General features: G+C 38.9%; 1 protein-coding gene across 15 annotated transcripts in view; it reads left to right on the top strand.

Moving 5' to 3' along the window:
• LOC122552997 (mitogen-activated protein kinase kinase kinase kinase 3) overlaps window positions 1–19,988 on the top strand; it is a 297,362-nt gene that overhangs the window by 215,292 nt on the left and 62,082 nt on the right. For 11 of the 15 annotated variants that reach the window (XM_043696357.1, XM_043696363.1, XM_043696358.1 and 8 more), the window contains 5 exons: window positions 2,130–2,168; window positions 2,448–2,501; window positions 4,223–4,265; window positions 14,180–14,351; window positions 19,837–19,958. In XM_043696357.1, coding sequence (XP_043552292.1) covers window positions 2,130–2,168; window positions 2,448–2,501; window positions 4,223–4,265; window positions 14,180–14,351; window positions 19,837–19,958 — 430 coding nt within the window. The remainder of the gene's footprint in view (window positions 1–2,129; window positions 2,169–2,447; window positions 2,502–4,222; window positions 4,266–14,179; window positions 14,352–19,836; window positions 19,959–19,988) is intronic. The other 4 variants (XM_043696366.1, XM_043696369.1, XM_043696372.1 and 1 more) reach the window with 2 other exon arrangements.

The raw sequence follows: 19,988 nt of genomic DNA, 5'->3' as shown, positions 1-19,988 counted from the left end.
AATTGTTGTGAGGTCCTTAACTTCCTATTGAGCACTAGTCTATAATGCCATCCTGGCAGACATCTGAATATATATATTGGCAAGTATGGAACTTATTGCTTCAGTGAAAGTGTTTCACTCATTTGAAATGTCCCAATCTTATGCTTTAACCTGGAGTCATTTGGTTGGCATGGACGGGTTGGAACGAAGGAAGCCTTTGTGATACAGCTTGACAAGGAAATCTGAGCAGGTGAATGTGGAGATGATCTGAAGGTCTGGCTGTAATCCATGAAAATGTTCAATGACATACAACTGGCGAAATCACTCTGTATGTCTTCAAATGACATCACTTATGCACTACACCAGCAACATCCTGTACTGCTTAATGCATCACAGCTCTATCGTTCATTCATAATCAATTTAGATTCTTATCTAATATTCAGGTGATGATATAAGTGAAAACTTGTAAGTTTGTGATTCCACACATCCAGTTCTTTTTGCATTAATACCTGATTTCACTCTGGCCCACTTATGATTGTACTGGTGACTGTCCATTTTAAAACAAGATAGTTCCTTATTAATTTGGGGGTTCTACACATTAAAATACACAGTTCAAATCTGATCTGTTTGACCTTAAAGTTCTGACATGAGAAATGACATCTCTGACATGCTGGATTGAGAGAACTGAGAGTCCTGTCTGTTGATTATCTGATCTTGATTAGCCATTAGACTGAACTTTAGCACTCCTCTGAAGTTTTTAATCATAGATCACTTGCCAGTCTCCTTTTGAATCTAAGAGTAATTCTATCGCTGTATTCTCACTAAAGCCAGAATTGACACTGTATTTTCATTATGCAAGATGGTGTGTCTTGCATGGAATCATATAGGAAGTTTGTAGTTATTTATTTCCTTTTGATTCCAAGATGCAAGGCAAACAGTAACTAAAGACTAGGATATCGGTAGCATGGCTACCAAGGAGCAAACTATGGATCATTCTACCTGTAAGTGAGCTACTTACTGGCATTTAAAATTTCAGTTACACTTAAATACAAAGATGCAACATGGCATAATTCTCATACTAAAAATAATTATCCAGATTTTATTGCAGCACTCAGCAATGCTAATTGCAGATTAGTTGTAACAGTAAGTCATCCCTACCCTTCTGAGAGTTGAGTATCTTGATTTGTTCCTGTACAGAGTTGAGGATGCACAATGAAGGAGATAGAAAGCCCACCTGGTAGGGTCCTTCATCTTTCAATAAGTTACCTGCCCGCACACTATTGCTTACACTATCTTTGTGGATTTGCAAGGGCATAATTATTAATTCAGATCAAATGGAACTGGCATAAAACATTGGCTTTATGCGATAAAAGAAAATCAGGTGATGTCACTTATTTGTGTGCTGTCAAATTTTTTATCGAGACAAAGTATTTGATTTCCACAAAATGGAGAATGTGTTACTTTCTCAAAATGGAGAAGATCCATCATCTGCCTTAATTGCCAGATTGTTATTTTCTTTTCAAAATCACGCTTTTACAATGATAGGTATAGGTATGTTTTGCCACATTGGTTCTCTTTTAAGAACCCAACATGTTAAATTCCAGTTTAGACATTTTATTTTAAAAAGTGAACTCTTGTCTTCATGTCCTTTACTATTTGAGATAAATTGAGTAAGAATCCTTCATATGTCATTGGATCTGTTCAGTTTGTTTTTTTAAAAAAATACTGCCCAGTTGACTTAGAGTCAGTATTGTTGAAAATCAAAATCTAGTGTGTGCGTGATGTTTTAGCATATTTTCGTGATCAGCCATGTAAATCAATTGTTTAAGGTCAGTATTTTCTCCAGAAAAGATGAAAATTAGCATTACTCTGCAAAACATGGCAGTGAATAGTTGCATCGTGTATTATATATTACTGAAATATAATAACACATTTTGATATTGACACCAGTCTTTGGTGTTCATTTGAATTTCTGCACCTTTTTTGTGATATTTTATGCATATAAAGTTTTCCAATACTGTGTAGCAACAACATGATTGTGCTGTTTTTCCTCTTAAGTTTGGTTCATATGTATTCAAAAAGTATATAATTGTGTACTACTTGCTGTGAAGTTTAAAATAAGCCCTTGTTTCCTGTTTTAAAATTCCAAGGAGTCTCCTAAAATCAGTAGAAGAGGAACTGCATCAGCGGTAATTTTTCTCTTGTTGCCTTTCGTAAAGTAAAAATCCTCCTTTGTTTTTAAAAAAGCTAATGTAGTGACCTAAAGGTAACATTTGCTTGTCATATAGATTTTATACAAGTCTAATTTTCCAAGCTATCTTTCAATTAATAATACAATAAATCATTAGAATACATAGAACTCCATATAGAGCAAGCCCCAAAGATAGTGCATGCCAGAATTCTTTATTTTAGCTGAAATTGTTCCACTGAAATCCACTGAGCCATAAGTACCTTGTTCATCTCCTTAGGGGACACGTGGCACATTTAGATGATGATGATGGTGATGATGATGAATCTGAACAGTAAGTCTTTTCTTCTTCTAGTTTAGCTGAATTTGGTTTTACTTTGAGTACTATTCAGAATATAAGTCGGAATGATCGCCATTAAAATCTGCATGACATTCTACAATCTCCCTAAATTCAAACCAGCTAAACGAAAGCATCCTTTTATGATTCATTGTCATCCTGCTTGGCTGCCTTTTTTTTCCCTCTTGAAGCCTTGAGATACATTAATGTATTGCCATTGAAAACACTGATTATTTTATTTTCAAGTTTTTTTGCCATAACCACCTGACAGCTGAATTAGCATGACTTTTTCAGATAAAGCTCCAGCTTCATTTTTCAAAACTTATAGAATGTATGTGCTACGTAGTTGAAAATAAGTGAGCCAAAACGTCATGAACTGTATCTTGGGTTGCTCGTATCATTACATCATTTAGCAAGTGTTGGATTTTTTTAATATAATTCCTGTTGATACTTTAGAATGTGAGCGTTCAGAGCCCATCTCATAATGACTGGACAATGACATATGTTTTTTTTTAAATGAAATAATATTGATACTGATGTAAATTTTCTTGCATGTCACTAATCATCAAAAATACTGACATTTAGTAATTGTTTTGCAACATATGACCATTCTGGCTGTGATAGTATGATGAACAAGCTTGAAGATAAAAAATACTAACCTGATACAAATCTACCACAGTTCTGTGGTAGGCAGCAGGATGTTAGCTGCTCTGCACAGCTTTGAAATGAAGTGAAGTAAAAAGTGAATTAAATATTGCAATTTAAGTCAAATTTGAGGAAAATTTAATCCAAAACTGCCCTTTAGTTCTAATGATTCAGATTTAATTTAGGTTCAGCATTGTGGCTGTATGCATTTTCAAGTCTTTTGTCTTTTTCAAGTGATTTACAACAACTAAAATCTACTTCTCAGTTGTCCTGTGACATGTCCTAGATTTATATACTAATAGTTCCTTTTTGAAATGCAGCCGGGTATGAGACTGTTTTGTAGTACAGTAGCTTACTTGTAATGGTGTCTGAACTTGCATTAAATCTTGTGTATGGTATGAAAAAAGAGATGGTCGGTATTTCTCTGCTTTTCAAGAAGCACATAGACAACGCAATTTGTTTAACTTAATAACACTCAAATATGTGCCACTGGAATGTAGAATACTTGAGGAACCCATTTAATAAAATACTTCTACTGTCAGAAGGAAATATAAAAAAGAATGAAAGTACTTTTTACAAAATCGAGTATCCACAAATTGCATTTTGTTATTGGCTGACACATGCACAAGTAAGGAAAGTTGCTTTGTGGAATGTATTTGGATAAAATTGGCAATTTTTTTGTGTGCTTATAAGAAGAAATGGCATTGAATAAAATTTCAGCATTACGATTGGTTTTTGTAGTGCAAAGAAGGGACAGATAACCACTGAAGACTAGCATTTTATAGGCATGGCAGGTGAAGTGGAAGGGGCAAGTATTTTATCAGAATGCAGAACAGAATTTAGCATGACAAATACTGTGTCAGCTGGTGCAACTACAGTTGCTTATTCGTAGGAATAAAATTTTACTATTTAGCTCTTTCAAGAGTTGCGTATAGCACAGGAAATTTAGAAGTTTATTCTCTTGCATAGAGTTCTCAGATAGTAGCAACTATTTGGGACTTAAGTTGTGTGATCTGTTATATACAGTGCATAGTGTCGTATTATTAATTGTTGGTTTTATTTTGAATCTGTAGCTCAACAATGAAACCCAGGATGCCACCACCTCTTCCTCCCAAGGTAAATTGGCAAAATTTGTGTACACCAGATGTTTAAGATGACAGTCTTGGTTTACAGTTTATGGGAGTTCCAAAATGGGAGAAAGTTGCTCGAATGGGCATGCAGCCATTTGCAGTTTTGTAGCTGTGTTTGGTGAATGGGTTTGAAAGCAAAATAATGAATATTGCATCAATGGTACTCATTTGTTCTTTTTAATGTACATAATTTTAAATTGTTACTCTTTGTGTTTGATATGAATGAAAATGTTTCATTCTGTGTCATGATGTCATTGAACTGGTATAGTAGACTCAAGTGATTGAATTGTGTGCTGCTGTGTTTTGTAGCAAGGTTAGTACCTGTCTGAGCACAAGTAATGAATGTGTTCACGTAGTAGTCGTGATTTGGAGGTGCAGGTGTTGGACTGGGGTGGACAAAGTTAACCCTTCCCCTGCTACTGCAGGAATTGCAAAACCTGCACTCACACCTCCCCCTTCACCTCCGTTCAAAGCCCCAAAGGAGCCTTCCACATCATAAAAGTTTCACCTACATTTCCACACATGTCATTTACTATATCCGTTGCTCCCAATGTGGTCTCCTCTACATTGGATGCCTACTTGCAGAGTGCTTCAGAGAACATCTCCGGAACACCTGCACCAACCAACCCCACTGCCTCGTGGCGGAACACTTCAACTCCCCTTCCCCCTTCACCGAGGACATGCAGGTCCTGGGCCTTCTCCATCGCTAATTGCTAACCACCTGACGTCTGGAGGAAGAGCACTTCATCATCCGCCTTGGGACTCTCCAACCCCACAGCATCAATATGGACTTCACCAGTTTCCTTGTCTCCCTTCCCCCTATTTTGTCCCAGTTCAAGCCTTCTGGCTCGGCATTGCTCTCTGTCCGACCTATCACCGTTACCCCTGCCTCCATCTGCCTGTTGCATTCTCAGCTGCCTTCCCCCGGACTCTCTCACACTCACACTCTCACACACAGACACGCACACACACACAGACACTCTCTCACACAGACACACACTCTCTCACACAGACACACACTCTCTCACACTCACACACACGAACTATAACCTGGCGTTACACATAGCAGCCCAGATTAAAGGAATGTCTTCAGACACTCTGCATGGAAACATTCATAGATTTTGAATTCAAGATGAATTGTAAAGCATGGTAAAAGTAGGATACTTTGAGGGACACTTTAAGTCATTGAGAATTGCAGTAGGGTGAAAGAAGTCTAATGACTTACCTCTGGTCTATAAGTCAAAGATATATGGTCTGGTTCATAAGAGAGGAGAAAATTGTTTTGATAAAGTGGTGTCAGCCTGAGAGAAGTTTGAAGATACATATCTTGATTGTTACACATAGGAACATTCCATGGTCCATGGCTCCACTCTAAGGAATGTGTTCAATCTTAAGGCAGTTACCATAGATGTGCAGTTTAAAAAAAAGTCACAAACTGAATAGAATCCCTCATACTGTATGTTTGATGTGATTTTGTAAATAAAATGAGCATCGCAATTAGTCACTTGCAAATAGACAACTTATACATTGTCAAAGAAAAATACATGATGTCAAATATTTTTGTCTTGCACTATTAGGACTGAATTACAACAGTGTGAAATTGCATAGGGAGCAACAACAATCAATCTTGTCAAAGGCGTTACTAAAGTCCATATAATTAACGTTAACAGTTCAGCCTTCATTGATCTTTTTGGTTACTTGCTGAAAAAACTGAATGAAGTTTGTGAGACACTATTTCCCTTCAAGCTAAGCCTGCATTGGCCCATATTCCTCCAAACCTTCCCTTTTCATGTATTCATCGAAATGCCTTTTAAATGTTGTAACTGTTCCTGCATCCACACACGAGCCACTATTTTCAAAAAAAAAAGTTGCCCCTCAGTCCTCCTTAAAACTTTCTTCTGTCACCTTAAAAATATGCCCCCTAATTTTGAACTTGCTTACCCTAAGGAAAAGATCCCTGCAATTCATCTTATCTATGCCCCTTATGATTTTATAAACTTCTGTAAGGTCACCCTTCAACCTCCTACGCTCCAGTGAAAACTATCTGAACCTATCCAGCCTATTTTTATAACTCAAACCCTCCATCCCTGGCATCATCCAGCCAAATCCTTTTTGAACCCTTTCCAGTTTAATGATACCTTTCTATAGCAGGGCAACCATAACTGTACACAGTACTCCAGAAGAAGCCTCACCAATGTTCTATACAAACTCAACATGGTATCCCAACTCCTATACTCAAAGGTCTGAGCAATGAATTTCAAAGAATTGTGTACCTGTATTCCTAGGTCTCTGTTTCACAACACTACCCAGGGCTCTACCATTAATTGTGTAGGCCCTGTTCTTGTTTGTTTTAACAAAATGCAATACCTCGCATTTATCTAAATTAAACTCCATCTGTCGCTCCTCAGACCAAATCGATCAAGATATCTTTGTAATCTTAGATAACTCTCTTCACTGTCCACTGTACCACCAATTTCCGTGTCATCTGTCTCTTGTATTCTCATCCAAATCATTTACATAAATGGCAAACAAAAGTGGACCCAGTACCGCTGAAACACCACTGGTCACAGGCCTCCAGTCCGAAAAACAACCCTCTACTACCAACCTCTGTCTTCTACTGTCAAGCCAATTTTGTATCCGGTTGATAACGTCACCCTGAATCCCATGTGATCTAACTTTATTAATTAATTATAATCAATCAATCAATCTTGTCAAAGGCGTTACTAAAGTCCATACAAATAACGTCAACAGTTTGACCTTCATTGATCTTTTTGGTTACTTGCTCAAAAAACTGAATGAAGTTTGTGAGACACTATTTCCCTTGCAAAAAAAAGGTGACTACGCCTAATCAGTCCTTGCCTCTCCAAATACATGTAATTCCTATCTTTCAGAATCACATCCAACAACTGACCCCTGCCGCTAATATCAGTCTTACAGGTCTATAGTTCCTAAGCATTTCCTTACAGCCTTTCTTAAATAAAGGCACAATATTAGCTACTCTCCAGTTCTTTGGCACATCATCCATGGTTAAAAATGTTCTCCATATGCAAAGACTACACAGAACGTGTGGGTGGCACGGTGGCACAGTGGTTAGCACTGCTGCCTCACAGCGCTGGAGACCCGGGTTCAATTCCCGCCTCAGGCAACTGACTGTGTGGAGTTTGCACGTTCTCCCCGTGTCTGCGTGGGTTTCCTCCGGGTGCTCCGGTTTCCTCCCACAGTCCAAAAATGTGCAAGGCAGGTGAATTGGCCATGCTAAATTGCCGTAGTGTTAGGTAAGGGGTAAATGTAGGGGTATGGGTGGGTTGCGCTTCGGCGGGTCGGTGTGGACTTGTTGGGCCGAAGGGCCTGTTTCCACACTGTAATGTAATCTAATCTAATTAACTAAGCTGTTTTAGTGACTATGTTTGTATGTAAAGATTTTTTTTATTAATAAAGTATACTTTTGCAATAAATAAAGTCCCTTGGTCTAGCTTACGAGTATGTATGTCTGCATTAGTCTTGAGGCCTCAAATGTCACTGAACATTTGCACTATATGTTTTAGATCGTTTAGCTACTACTTCAAGAACTCCCATTTTCATTAGTCACTGTTTTGTGGCAGGTAGCTAGGAAAGTCAAAGTTCTGCATGAATTGAATTGGCCAAATGGTTGAGTGAGTTGGTACAAACAGTTCTATGTGTTCTTCCATATACACAGTGAAGGATTCTTTCATCTTTGCAAAGCTGATACAAGGTATCGATTGCAATGTTATGCCTCACACTGATTTGGTATTGCTAGCCTATTCAGAATATGCCACTCAAGGAAACTATAGATGTTTGCACTGCGTCTGTATACCATGGGGATCTCGGTCTTCTGCCATTGACTGAATCAGTGTTCATTGAGCTTATGAACTTAGCAACTGTAATGATACTATGGCTTTAGAAGGTGTATTTTGTCCTTTACCTCTGTCTAAACCTGTCATAATTAAAATAATGAGCAATCTGCTCAAGCCAGTAAATAAAAAGCAGTGAGATCTTTGGGTTTTTTTTAAGTTGGAACAATAAAAGCCGCCTGAATGGGTGGGGTCAAGCTCCCACGAAACCAAAATTTTATTTTTGTTTTAGCTTTCAGTAGCAGTTGTTGATGGAGTCATGAAGCTGGATGTGAAAGGTCTAATTCCTTTCTCTGTTATAGTTAAAAGCTGGGGTTCTCTTCCTGTTGCTAGAATTACATGTGAGATAATCTATTTTATTGAATTTACCTTTGTCAAGGGTGTGTTTATGGGATGTTATTATATTGGAACAGTTAACTCGTAGTAGTTATCCCTAATTTTGTTAAGCATTTCGATAGAGTTACAGTTAAGTCAATTATTTTATCTTTCTTTTATTGTATTTTAACTATAGTGTATGAATAAAGTGTGTTTTGATTCAAAATGGTAATTTGACCAATGGAATTGTATCTGGAATGCAATACCTGGCACGTGCCTTTAAAATAAGAAAACTTTAGGGTCTTAGTTAAGAAAAAAGTGTTGCCTTGGGATTCCCTCTAGGCCTAGTTGTTGCTAATATTTTTATTGGTTTCCAAAAGAAACATTTTTTTTAATGGAATTACTTTTCACCTCTTACCCTTTGCACATTTCCAATATGCAGATGATATGTTTGACTTTGCAACTGCATGTAATAATTTTCTTACACATCTTAATGGACTCCATAGAGGGCTCAAATTTATCTGTGAAATAGAGAAGTTTAACAATCTGCCTTTCCTCATGCTTGTTGAGAAACCAGTAACTGACCCACTGTTACTGGCCTATATACATATTGGGATTCTTACAATTTCACACAGTGTAGAATTGGCCTGAGTTGCAACCTCATAATGGACCCCAAGCTAGTCGCCCACTATGCACGTCTGATGCTGGAATAGGGTTTATCAGAGCTATTCTGTAGGATAATGGCCACCTTGATCAAATCATTGCTTGCTGTATATGATGCAAAACCCATGAAAAGGTCAAACGCTGCCAATTTTAGACTTGAAAACTGTTCAACCTACTTCAGATCACCTAGCGAGATAATAGGTATCAAATGTTTGAGCAACATTTGAAGATAGGTATTTCACGCTATTGCTGTGCAGTAAACCACAACATGAGTGGGATTCATCATTCACAGGATACTGTTGTTAAGTTTAAAAGGATATGAATTTGTTGCAATGTGGTACTGGATTTGTCAGCCTTATGCCCTGACAATTGCTGGATTGTAACAAATAGCATCTCCTTTTTGCTAATCACAAAAGTTAGTGTATTGGCTGTATTGAGCCTATGTTTACAAAACTCAGAATAGCCTGAAGAAGGGCTTATGCCCGAAACGTCGATTCTCCTACTCCTTGGATGCTGTTTGACTTGCTGCGCTTTTCCAGCAACACATTTTTCAGCTCAAAACTCAGAATATGTTGACCAAGATTAGATGTGTTTCTGTGCTTGGGTAGTACTTACTAACCAATCTGATGGTGCTGATAATTGCACTAGCACCCACTTGAACTTTGGAGAAATAAATATTGGTGAGCAGAGTACTGAATCTATAAATTTTATGGAACAGAAGGATGCTAATTGGATTACCAGATCACAGTTATTAATAGGTGAGCTTCCAGTTAAGTGGGATGCTGTCGTCTTGCCAAACAGTGTGTTAGTAACGGTGTTAATGGGGTTGGAGCAAGAACCGTATGGTTGTTAGTTGAAATAAAAAAAATTACTTTCATTTTACCAATATTAAGCCAATGAAAATTAAATGTAATGACTGAGAAATTGTTTACCAGTTTAGCACATTAAAATTGTAAGCTAAAATGAGAGGAAATTACATTGCTGAAATTCCAAAGTAATTGGAATCTGAAGTAGGATTGCAAAACTGAATGAGAAGTTTTGAGCAAAGGCATTACAAAAATAGAAGGGAAGCAATTTAAAGAAAATTCTCCAGATTAATGTGTAATAAATTGTACATTTAATATTTTGTATTATTTCATGGTTGCTACACTATCATAATTAATTATCTGGTGTGGGATATATTGAATATGCCAATACTGAGAGTTGGAGAAAGTGAGGCCTGCAGATGCTGGAGCTCAGAGTCGAAAAGTGTGGCACTGGAAAGGCTGAGCGGGTCAGGCAGCAATTGAAGAGCAGGAGAATCAAAGTTTCAGGCATAAGCCCTTTATCATTCCTGATGAAGAGCTTATGCCTGAAATGTTGATTCTCCTGCTCCTCGGATGATGCCTGACCTGCTCTGCTCTTCCAGTGCCATACTTTCCAATACTGAGAGTTACCAGGATTACACTCTCCCTTTTTTAACTTTATGAAATCTTGGTACAATTATTGAATGGTTCAGCCAGAGAAAATATAAAAATGAAAGGTAATGCTGCCACTGTAGGTTTTTCAGCACTAAAATCATTTTACATGAAGATAGCAGAAAATTGAAAATTGTTCGTTCCTTGTTTACTACAAAGTAAGTAAATGGAGTTTTTGAATCGTTTTCACTTTTTAAAATTATCTCTTGCCTATTCTTAGAATATGAATTATTGTTGGTATAATTGCATAACCACATTAGTACACTTTGATATCTTGGCCTTATTTAATATCTTTCGCACTTGAGCCTAAATTCTGGCAATAGGAACAATTCTATCCTGTCCTCATGTCCTTCCATATATGTAGATTCTCCTAATGTTGTTTATGTGCATGTAGTCTTTTGTCCATTTGGACTTGCCTTTTCTGCATATGCAAATGTATTATTGCACATTTTTATTTCTGTACTCTAGTGCACCTATTCACTCTACATGCTTATCTCTCGAATTTGTGTGTCACTTTATTTTGTAGTTACGCATGCTGTTGCTTTCTTTGTCACACTTAACAACTGCCTCCAATATGCTGCTTTGCATATGCTCATTTACACTCCACATTTTCATTCTAGCATGTAAACTTGCATACCCCATTTCTTGTGCGCACTCATTTTTGCAGTTGCATATGCTTTCACACTCATTTGCCATTTCTGCCCTAGTTTCTCAGATTCTTCATTAGTTCCATGACTAGGCTTTAACCAACTCTCTTGGTTGCTTGTTCAATCACTTTATAACAGTATTTAAAGTGTAATGAATGTAGATGGTTTTATTAAGTAGTGGCAGAATGTTCACAGTTCACTTAAGAAGACAACATGCATCAATGCCATTTCTTTCATGATCTCAGGACATTCAAAGCACTTTATAGCCAATGCAATACCTTTAAAGCGTGCTCATTGTGACATAGGAACATAACACCCAGTTTGAACACAACATACTTCCAAAAGCAGCAATGTGATAATAACTAATTACAAATCTTTTTATGATGTTGATTGAAAGGTAACTATTGGCCGGGATATTGGGAAGAACTCCACTTCTGTTCTTTGAAATGGTGTCATGTGATATTTTGCATCTATCTGAGTACGGACATGCCTTGGGGGTGAGGGCATTCGTATGATAGGATTTTATAGCTCATCTGAAAGTTGATTTTGGTTGTCCAGCACTCCTTCACTTAGTAAATTGGAATGTCAGCCAGATTTTGTTTTGCTCAAATATACTTAATGTGTAAAGTCAGTTACTGCAATGCCACAATGTCTGGAATTATGCCAGAATGCTAGAAATCAAGAGTAGACTATTGGTTGCTTTTGTTTACTCATTGTTTGGGATATTGAGGTCAGGATTAATTGAGGGTAGCTGATTAAGCATAGACCAAACTCAAAATCATTTGGTGTGTATAATTCAGCCTCACGAATAATGATTCATTTGAGCCTTTGAATCATTGTATGAGCGTTAGCTTTTAGTTGGCAATTAAGCTTGAAAAACACATGAACAGAATGGTAATTTTGTGTTGTATGCTGCAATGGGATTGATTCAGAACAGATCTACGAACTCAGCTGAGCATTGTTAGGTGCTGTAGGTCAGCAGCAGAATTGTATTCAAACAAAGCATTAATCTTGTACCCAAGGATATCCCTTGCTTTCTCATTACCATCAAACCAAGGATCACCTCTGTTTCAATGAAGAGTACAGGAGAGCATGCTGGAGCAGCAGCAGGCATGCCTAAAAATGAGGTGTTAGTGAAGCTACAGCACAGAACCACTTGCCTGCCAACAGCAAATTCAGCATGCACAAGACAGAGCTAAGCAATCCTTCTCCAATACATCAGATCAAAACTCTGCAGTTTTGCCCCCTATGATTGTAAATGGTGGCAAAGACTGGAGAAGGAAGCTTCACAAATTTATCCAGCCTTATTGATGGAAGACCTAGTACAAATTGTAACAGACCAGGTTGAAGTATTAGCTGCCATCTTTAGCCAGAAGTAATGAGTAGATGATCTCAGAAGATGACAAAGAGAGATTACCAGTTCAAGTTAATTTGATTAATCTTAAATCAACAAACAGGCCTACACCTCTACCAGGAAACTGCAAAGGCTATGGTCTCTTGACAACATTCCTGCAGAAGGAACTAAGAAACAGGAGCAGGAGAAGCCCACTTGACTCTTCAAGTTTGCTCTGCTCTTCACTGAGGTCATGGCTGATCTATTATGACAACATTTTTGTGCACAATCCCTGTATCCCTTGATATTTTTAATATGTAGAAATTGATTGAACTAGCTGTACCCATAGCCATGCTGGTGGAGAAAAGCTATAACAGTGACACCTACTTAGTGATGTGGAAAATTGACCAGGTATGTTCTGTCCGCAAACAATGAGACTAATCCAATACAACCAGTTATTGCCTCATCAGTCTATAGTTGATTGCCAGTAAAGTGATGGGAAGTGTCTTTTGACAATGCTATCGAGTGTCATTTATTCAGCAATAATCTGCTCACTGGCTATTGGTTGGATTCCACCAAGCCTCATGGCTTCTGACATTCTTACAGTTGTAGTTGAAGAGTGAGCAAAGAAACTAAACTTGAGAGGTGAGATGAGAGTGAAAGTCCTTGACTGTCAGGCAGCATTTGACTGAGTATGATATCAAGGAGCCTTAACAAAACTGGAGACAAAGGAGAAATCTCTCAGCTGGTTTGAATATCAGCCAAGCACAAAGGAATATGGTTGTGATTGTTATAAGGCCAGTCATCTCAGTTGAAAGGCTGATGCTGCAAGAATCTCTCAAGGTAGTATCCTGAGCCCAGTCACATTCAGCTATTACATCAGTGAAATTTATTCCATCATAAGATCATAAATAGTGGTGTACACGGATGACTGCATAATGTTAAATGTCTTTTGTAACTCCAGACATGCTAAACATCTTTAAGACTTTGATAACATTCAGGCTTGGGTTTTTCAGTGGCAAGTAATATTTGTATCATACAAGTGACAGGCAATGTCCATCTTCAGCAATAGAAAATGTAACCATTTCTCCATGACAATCAATGGTATTGCCATCCTGAATACCTCACTGTCAACATCCTGGGATCTTGTCAGCAACCAGAAACTGAATTGGACCGGTCATTTCAACAATTGGTAAAAGAGCAGGTTGCCAATTTCACTCCCATCTAATGAAAGAATTTTTAAAATCTGTTATCGTCAGCTAAATTTTTCAGATGTCTTTTGCTTTCAACACAAGCTCATCAGCATTCTATGATGGTTGTCTTGTGAATGATAATAGCTGGTAAATGTAGCAATAAATTTATAGCTCTAATCACCTCACTGGATGACTGACTGATTGATCATTTGTCTTAAAAATCTTTAGAATTTGCAGAAACTGATTAACTGAGGGTCATTTTGAAACCTGTATTCATTCTTTGTTTACGTTAAGAGAAAAAACAGTAAGTGTAAAAATATCACATCAGCAAGTGCCAGACTTATAGAAACTTGATAAATTTGAAACTTTCAGAAATTGCTGTCTTTTTTTAAAAAATGATTTTTCTTTTATTATATTCAGCCAAAGTCAATCTACATACCACAAGAAAGCAGTTATCCTGAGGAAGAGAATCAAGGCACAATCAAGAGGTGTCCATCTGACAGCCCTGCACGGCCAAGTACACAAGTGCCACCAAGACCACCTCCTCCACGGTTACCTCCCAACAGTAGTTATATCAGGACCAGTGTCTTAGGTAATGACAGTGAGATAGAAGACTAAGTCTTTAAACAACGAAAGAGATGCCTGGAAGGCTCTCATGATAGGGCTGGTAAGACTTTTCCATTACCAGCAAAGTGTTTGAATTTTCGCCAGTTATTCATCTTCATGTAATACAAATAGACGTAGCTGAAACATTTTGATTTCAGCTTTCCATTGTATCAAGCATCTTTCTTTTAATTTGCCCTGAGCATGGGTGTGAAATTTAATAACTTTGGATAACTCGACAATTTGTTTTCAAAGCAACATAATGCTGGAAAAAGTTTAAGGTTGAAAGACCAGTTCTGCTTTTCTTTAAACTTAATTTAGAATATAAATCATCATCTATTTCCAGTTGATTCCCCCATTCTGACTTGAGGTTCCTGAGTTCTGTGATTTTTACAGATGCCAAGAGTTCTCTAATATCTGAATAAAAACCAAAAGAACTGTGGTTGGTGTAAATCAGAAACAAAAACAGAAGTTGCTGGAAAAACTCAGCAATTCTGGTAGCTTTTGTGAAGAGAACTCAGTCAACTTAGTTTTGGATCTGGTGACCCTTCCTCAGAACTGATGCTAGGAGAAAGTTGTTTTGTATGCAGGTGATAGGGTCGGGGGGTTGGGGTTAAGGAGTAAACGATTGGTGAGGATAGAACCCAAAGAGAGAAGAACAGTTGCACACACAAAGGATTCGATAACAATCTGGCTGGGAGGGTGAATAGCTGTTAATGGATACTGTTAGTGGATAACAATAGGTAGTGGGTAATGGCAGACTCTAAAAAGGCGGGGTGTGTGTGGTTGGGGGACTACGACATGGGGAAATTCAGGCCCTAAAATTATTGAACTTGATATTGAGTCTGGAGGGGTACAGGGTCCCCAAGCAGAAAATGAGGTGATGTTCTTCTAGCTTGCACTGAGCTTTGCTGGAGCACTGGATACATAGAATATTCCTTGTTCCAGTTCCTACTCTGGCCCGCAGCTAGAACTCTTTCTCCAAAATATCGATGATATCATCAGTGCTGCTTCCTCCTCTCATCTAGAATTGGAAAAGTTCATCAATTTTGCTTCCAATTTCACCCTACCCTCACTTTCACCTGATCTATCTCTGACTCCTCCCTTCCCTTCCTTGACATATCTGTTTCCATTTCTGGGGATAGACTAACCATTAATATCCACTATAAACCCATCGACTCCCACAGCTACCTGGACTATACATCCTCGCACCCTGTTTCCTGCAAAGAATCCATTCCATTATCCCAGTTCCTCGGTCTCCATCGCATATGTTGCAGTGAAGCCAACTTCGACAAGGGAGCCTCCAAAATGTCCACCACCTTCAGCCTTGAATTCCCCAGCACCATTGTCAACAGGGCCCTCAACTGGGTCTGACCCAGCTCAGGCACGTCTGCACTAACCCCCTCTGTTCCCTCCTGCAACAGTGATAGGGTTCTCCTTGTCCTTACCTACCATCCCACCAGCATCCACATCCAGACGATCATCAGTAGCCATTTCTGCCACCACCAGACACACATTCCCCTCCCCTCCCTTGGCCCCTTCCGCAGGGGCTGTTTCCGCCACAACACCCTGGCCCACTATTCCTTCTTTCCCAACACCACCTCACAGCCCCATTGCACCTTCCCTTACAACCGCCAAAGATGTAACACATGCCCATTTACTTCCTTCCTCGTCCGTATCCAAGTGCCCAAATATATCTTCCAGGTAAAGCAGCACTTTACGTGGATTTCTCACAATCTAGTCCACTGCATTTGCAGCTCACAATGTGGTCTCCTCTATGTTGGGGAAACGAAGCATAGACTGGATGACCACTTTGCAGAAAAGACCCTGACCTTCCAGTTGCCTGCAGCTTTAACGCACCACCTTGGTCCCGAGGCAACATCTCTGTCTCATGTTTGCTGCAGTGCTGCACAAAGCTCAGCACAAGCTGGAAGAACAGCCACTCAAGTTCAATAATCTTTGGGCCTAAACTCCCCATGACCTAGCCCCCTACCCCACACACCAGGCCTTGTTACTACCTATTGTTAGCCACTAACAGTCTCCATTTAATATCTATTCACCCTCCCAGCCAGATCATTATCGACTTGTCTGTCCAATTGTTCTGCTCTCTCTTTGGGCTGTATCCCTACCTTTTGGCACTTCTTAACCCCTTCCCATCCTATCTGCTGCAAATAAACAGACATTTTCCGAGCTACAATCAGTTCTGAGGAAGCGTCACCGTACCCAAAACGTTAAATTTTGATTTCTTTAAGCAGATGCTGCCAGACCTGCTGAGCTTCTCTAATATCTTGTCCAAGTGATCGTTTTTCATTTCCAATCTGAGTCTTTGAGAGTTTTATGTCATGGTGATGCATGCATTGTATATTGAATGAGGGGCAGATTGGGCAACATTTATCACCACTCACCATTTAAGAATTCAATAACAACTCACATTAATGTCGTGACTTTAATTAGGAACACAATGTGCTTCAGAGAAGCACAATCAGACAAAGTCCAACAACGAACAAATGTAGGAGATTCTGAGGGGGGTTGCCTGAAATGTTGCTCTAGGTGATCGGGTTGAAAGGACTTGAAGGAGCAGTTTGGCTTTTGGAGGTAATTTCACAGGTTGGGGTGTAGGAGGTTGGAAATATGTTGCTGGTGATGCTGCAAAGGGAGCTTGGAATGTTAAATGGGCTAAAGTTGGAGGAACTCAAAGTTCAAACAGTTTGTTGAGGCAGAGAAGTTAGGAATGCAAGCATATAAAATTGGAGCAGGAGTAGAACATTTGGTCTGTCTGGTCTGCTCCTGACCTCAACTCCACATTTCTGCCAACCCACAATAACCTTGGATTTTTGACTAAAAAAGGATGTACTTCTGTCTTAAAGGAATTCAATACTCCCATTTCCACTGCTTTCAGTAGAAGAGAATTCCAAAGACTTGCAACCCTCAGGAAAATGTCCTCTCCTCCATCATAATTGGGAACTCCTTATTTTTAAATTATGAAGAGAATTAGAATTAGGTTTTATTGTCACATGTACTCAAGTACAGGGATACATGAGTACAGTGAAAAGGGTACAAAGTCACCATTTCCAGCACAATCTATTAGGTATTAAGGTGCAAAGTAAAGAATCTCAGGCATCAATTAGAAAAATAAAGTTAAAAGTTCAGCATTACAGTCAGTCTAAAGCCGAGAAAAAAAATAAAAGCAGATGGAGCAGCTGAGTCTGCCCCAAGCTTCACTGAGATTCTACACTGGGCTTCACAGCGAGGCCGGGAGTCTGTGCAAGGTTTCTCTGAGAGGTTGGGAGCTTGACAGTATGTTAAAGACCTAATGGAACATAACAATATATATTTTAACTGAAATATTGGTGGACTAGGAGCCAATATAGTTTGGTGATGATAGGCGCAATAGCTAAGTGGGATGCAATGATCATTTTGATTAGTTATGGGATGTGACTGGTATTCATAGTGTTAACCCAGCAAGGAGTATATGCCTTTAAGACTTGAACAAAAAAGCAAGAAAATAATACGAACCTTTTAGACGAGAAGAAAAATTTATAAGGTACAACAAATGGATTTTATAAATTGTACTTAGCTCATTAATCCACAAAATGTGTTATGTCATAAACAGTAATCCAAATGTATATAGAAACAGACTCTTCAGTCCAACACATCCATGCCGACCAGATATCCTAACCTAATCCTATTTCCAGCATTTGGCCCATATCACTCAACCCTTCATATTCGTATACCCATCCATGCGTTTTAAGTGTTGTAATTGTACCAGCTTTCACCACTTCCTCTGGCAGCTCATTCCATACATGTACCACCCTCAGCGTGAAAAAGTTGCTCCTTAGGTCCCTTTTAAATTTTTCCCCTCTCACCCTAAACCTATGCCCTCCAGTTCTGGACTCCTTCACCCCAGGGAAAAGATCTTGTCTATTTATCCAATCCACGCCCCTCATGATTTTATAAACCTCTATAAGGTCACCCCTCAGCCTCCGACGGTCCAGAGAAAACATCCCCAGCCTATTCAACCTCTCCCTGTAGCTCAGATCCTCCAACCCTGGCAACATCCTTGTCAATCTTTTCTGAGCCCTTTCATGTTTCTTAACATCCATCCTAGACGAGGGAGACCAGAATTGCACGCAATATTCCAAAAATGGCCTGACCAATGTCCTATACAGCTGCAACATGACCTCCCAACTCCTATACTCAATGCTCTGACCAATAAAGGAAAGCATATCAAACGCCGCCTTCACTATCCTATCTACCTGCGACTCTACTTTCAAGGAGCTATGAACTGGCACTGCAGGGATCCTTTGTTCAGCAACATTCCTCACCATCTCACCATTAAGTGTATAAGTCCTGCTCTGATTTGTTTTTCCAAAATGCAGCACCTCACATTTATCTAAATTAAACTCCATTTGCCACTTCTCAGCCCATTGACCCATCTGATCAAGATCCTGTTGTACTCTGAGGTAATCTTTGCTGTCCAATTTTGGTGTCATCTGCAAACTTACTAACTATACCTCCTATGTTCACATCCAAATCAGTTATATAAATGTTTATTTTTAACTTTTAAAACCAAAAGATGATTAAAGCAGTGGTTCCCATTCCCCTGCCTTATAAGTTTATACTTGCCTCCCAAAAGAGTTATCCTTTTGAAGATACTTTTTGACCTATTCAGATTTTCTTGTTCCATAAAATGTGGCCATGTTATTTTCTATGGTCACAGTCTTGTATCTGCCCACAGCTGCAGAAGCCACTGGTTTATCTTCAGTCTGACTTAAATATTGGGATGTTGATACATTTCATGTTGGGAACAGAGCATTGCCCCTTCTACTTCCAGTCCTTGGGCTTTAATCTAGTTGACATCATTTTGGTGGATGGTGAATCTGTTCTGGAAATTGCTGAGCCATCTTTAAATTTTAGCTTTTCTGTATGATTGCTGTCACATTTTGAAGAAGGGTTACACCCAAAACGTCGACTTCTCCACCTCCTGATGCTGCCTGACTTGCTGTGTTCTTCCAGCCTCCTGCTTGTCTGTTTTGGATTCCAGCATCTGCAGGTTTTTTTTGTCTCTAGTCATATTTTGCATCAGCATTATGTCCTGAATTCCTAATTAGGGAAAGAAATGGAGCAACAAAGCATCCATTGAGATGAGAACAGAAGCATTAACACTGGACAATTCGCATCTTAATCATTATTGAGAGTCTTAGCTTTTCCATTTTTCTGGAACATAAATGAAGCTGTGTTACAATCTGGCAACTAGAAGATTAACTTGATAGGTTTTTGTTTTTGAAGGTCCTGTCAGTGTTAAGGTAGACACTCAGGAAGGTAAACAGTACCTTGTCATAGGGCACCCTTTTTAAGTTTGTGATTAGGAGGGTTCAGGCTGCCTCTGCAATGTAACATTAAACCTTAGTGTTTTCAGGACCAATTCTGTCAACATGTTCGTGCTTGCTGAAATAATGCATTTTTCTGTTTAGGAAATGGAGTGAGCGCAATCCAGGTGAACGGGGAGAAAGACAGCAGTCCTCAGCAACTATACGAAAACAGAAGTAGTTATCCACCAGGGCTTCCTCCAAGGAAAGACAAAAAAGATCTCCCCGTGAGCATTCAATTTACTTTGTAAAGTTTC

Source organism: Chiloscyllium plagiosum, chromosome 9 (assembly GCF_004010195.1).
Source record: "Chiloscyllium plagiosum isolate BGI_BamShark_2017 chromosome 9, ASM401019v2, whole genome shotgun sequence".
Taxonomy (NCBI): Eukaryota; Metazoa; Chordata; class Chondrichthyes; order Orectolobiformes; family Hemiscylliidae; genus Chiloscyllium; species Chiloscyllium plagiosum.
The sequence above is the reverse complement of the archived record's forward strand: the minus strand, read 5'-3'. Positions and strand labels throughout refer to the sequence as shown.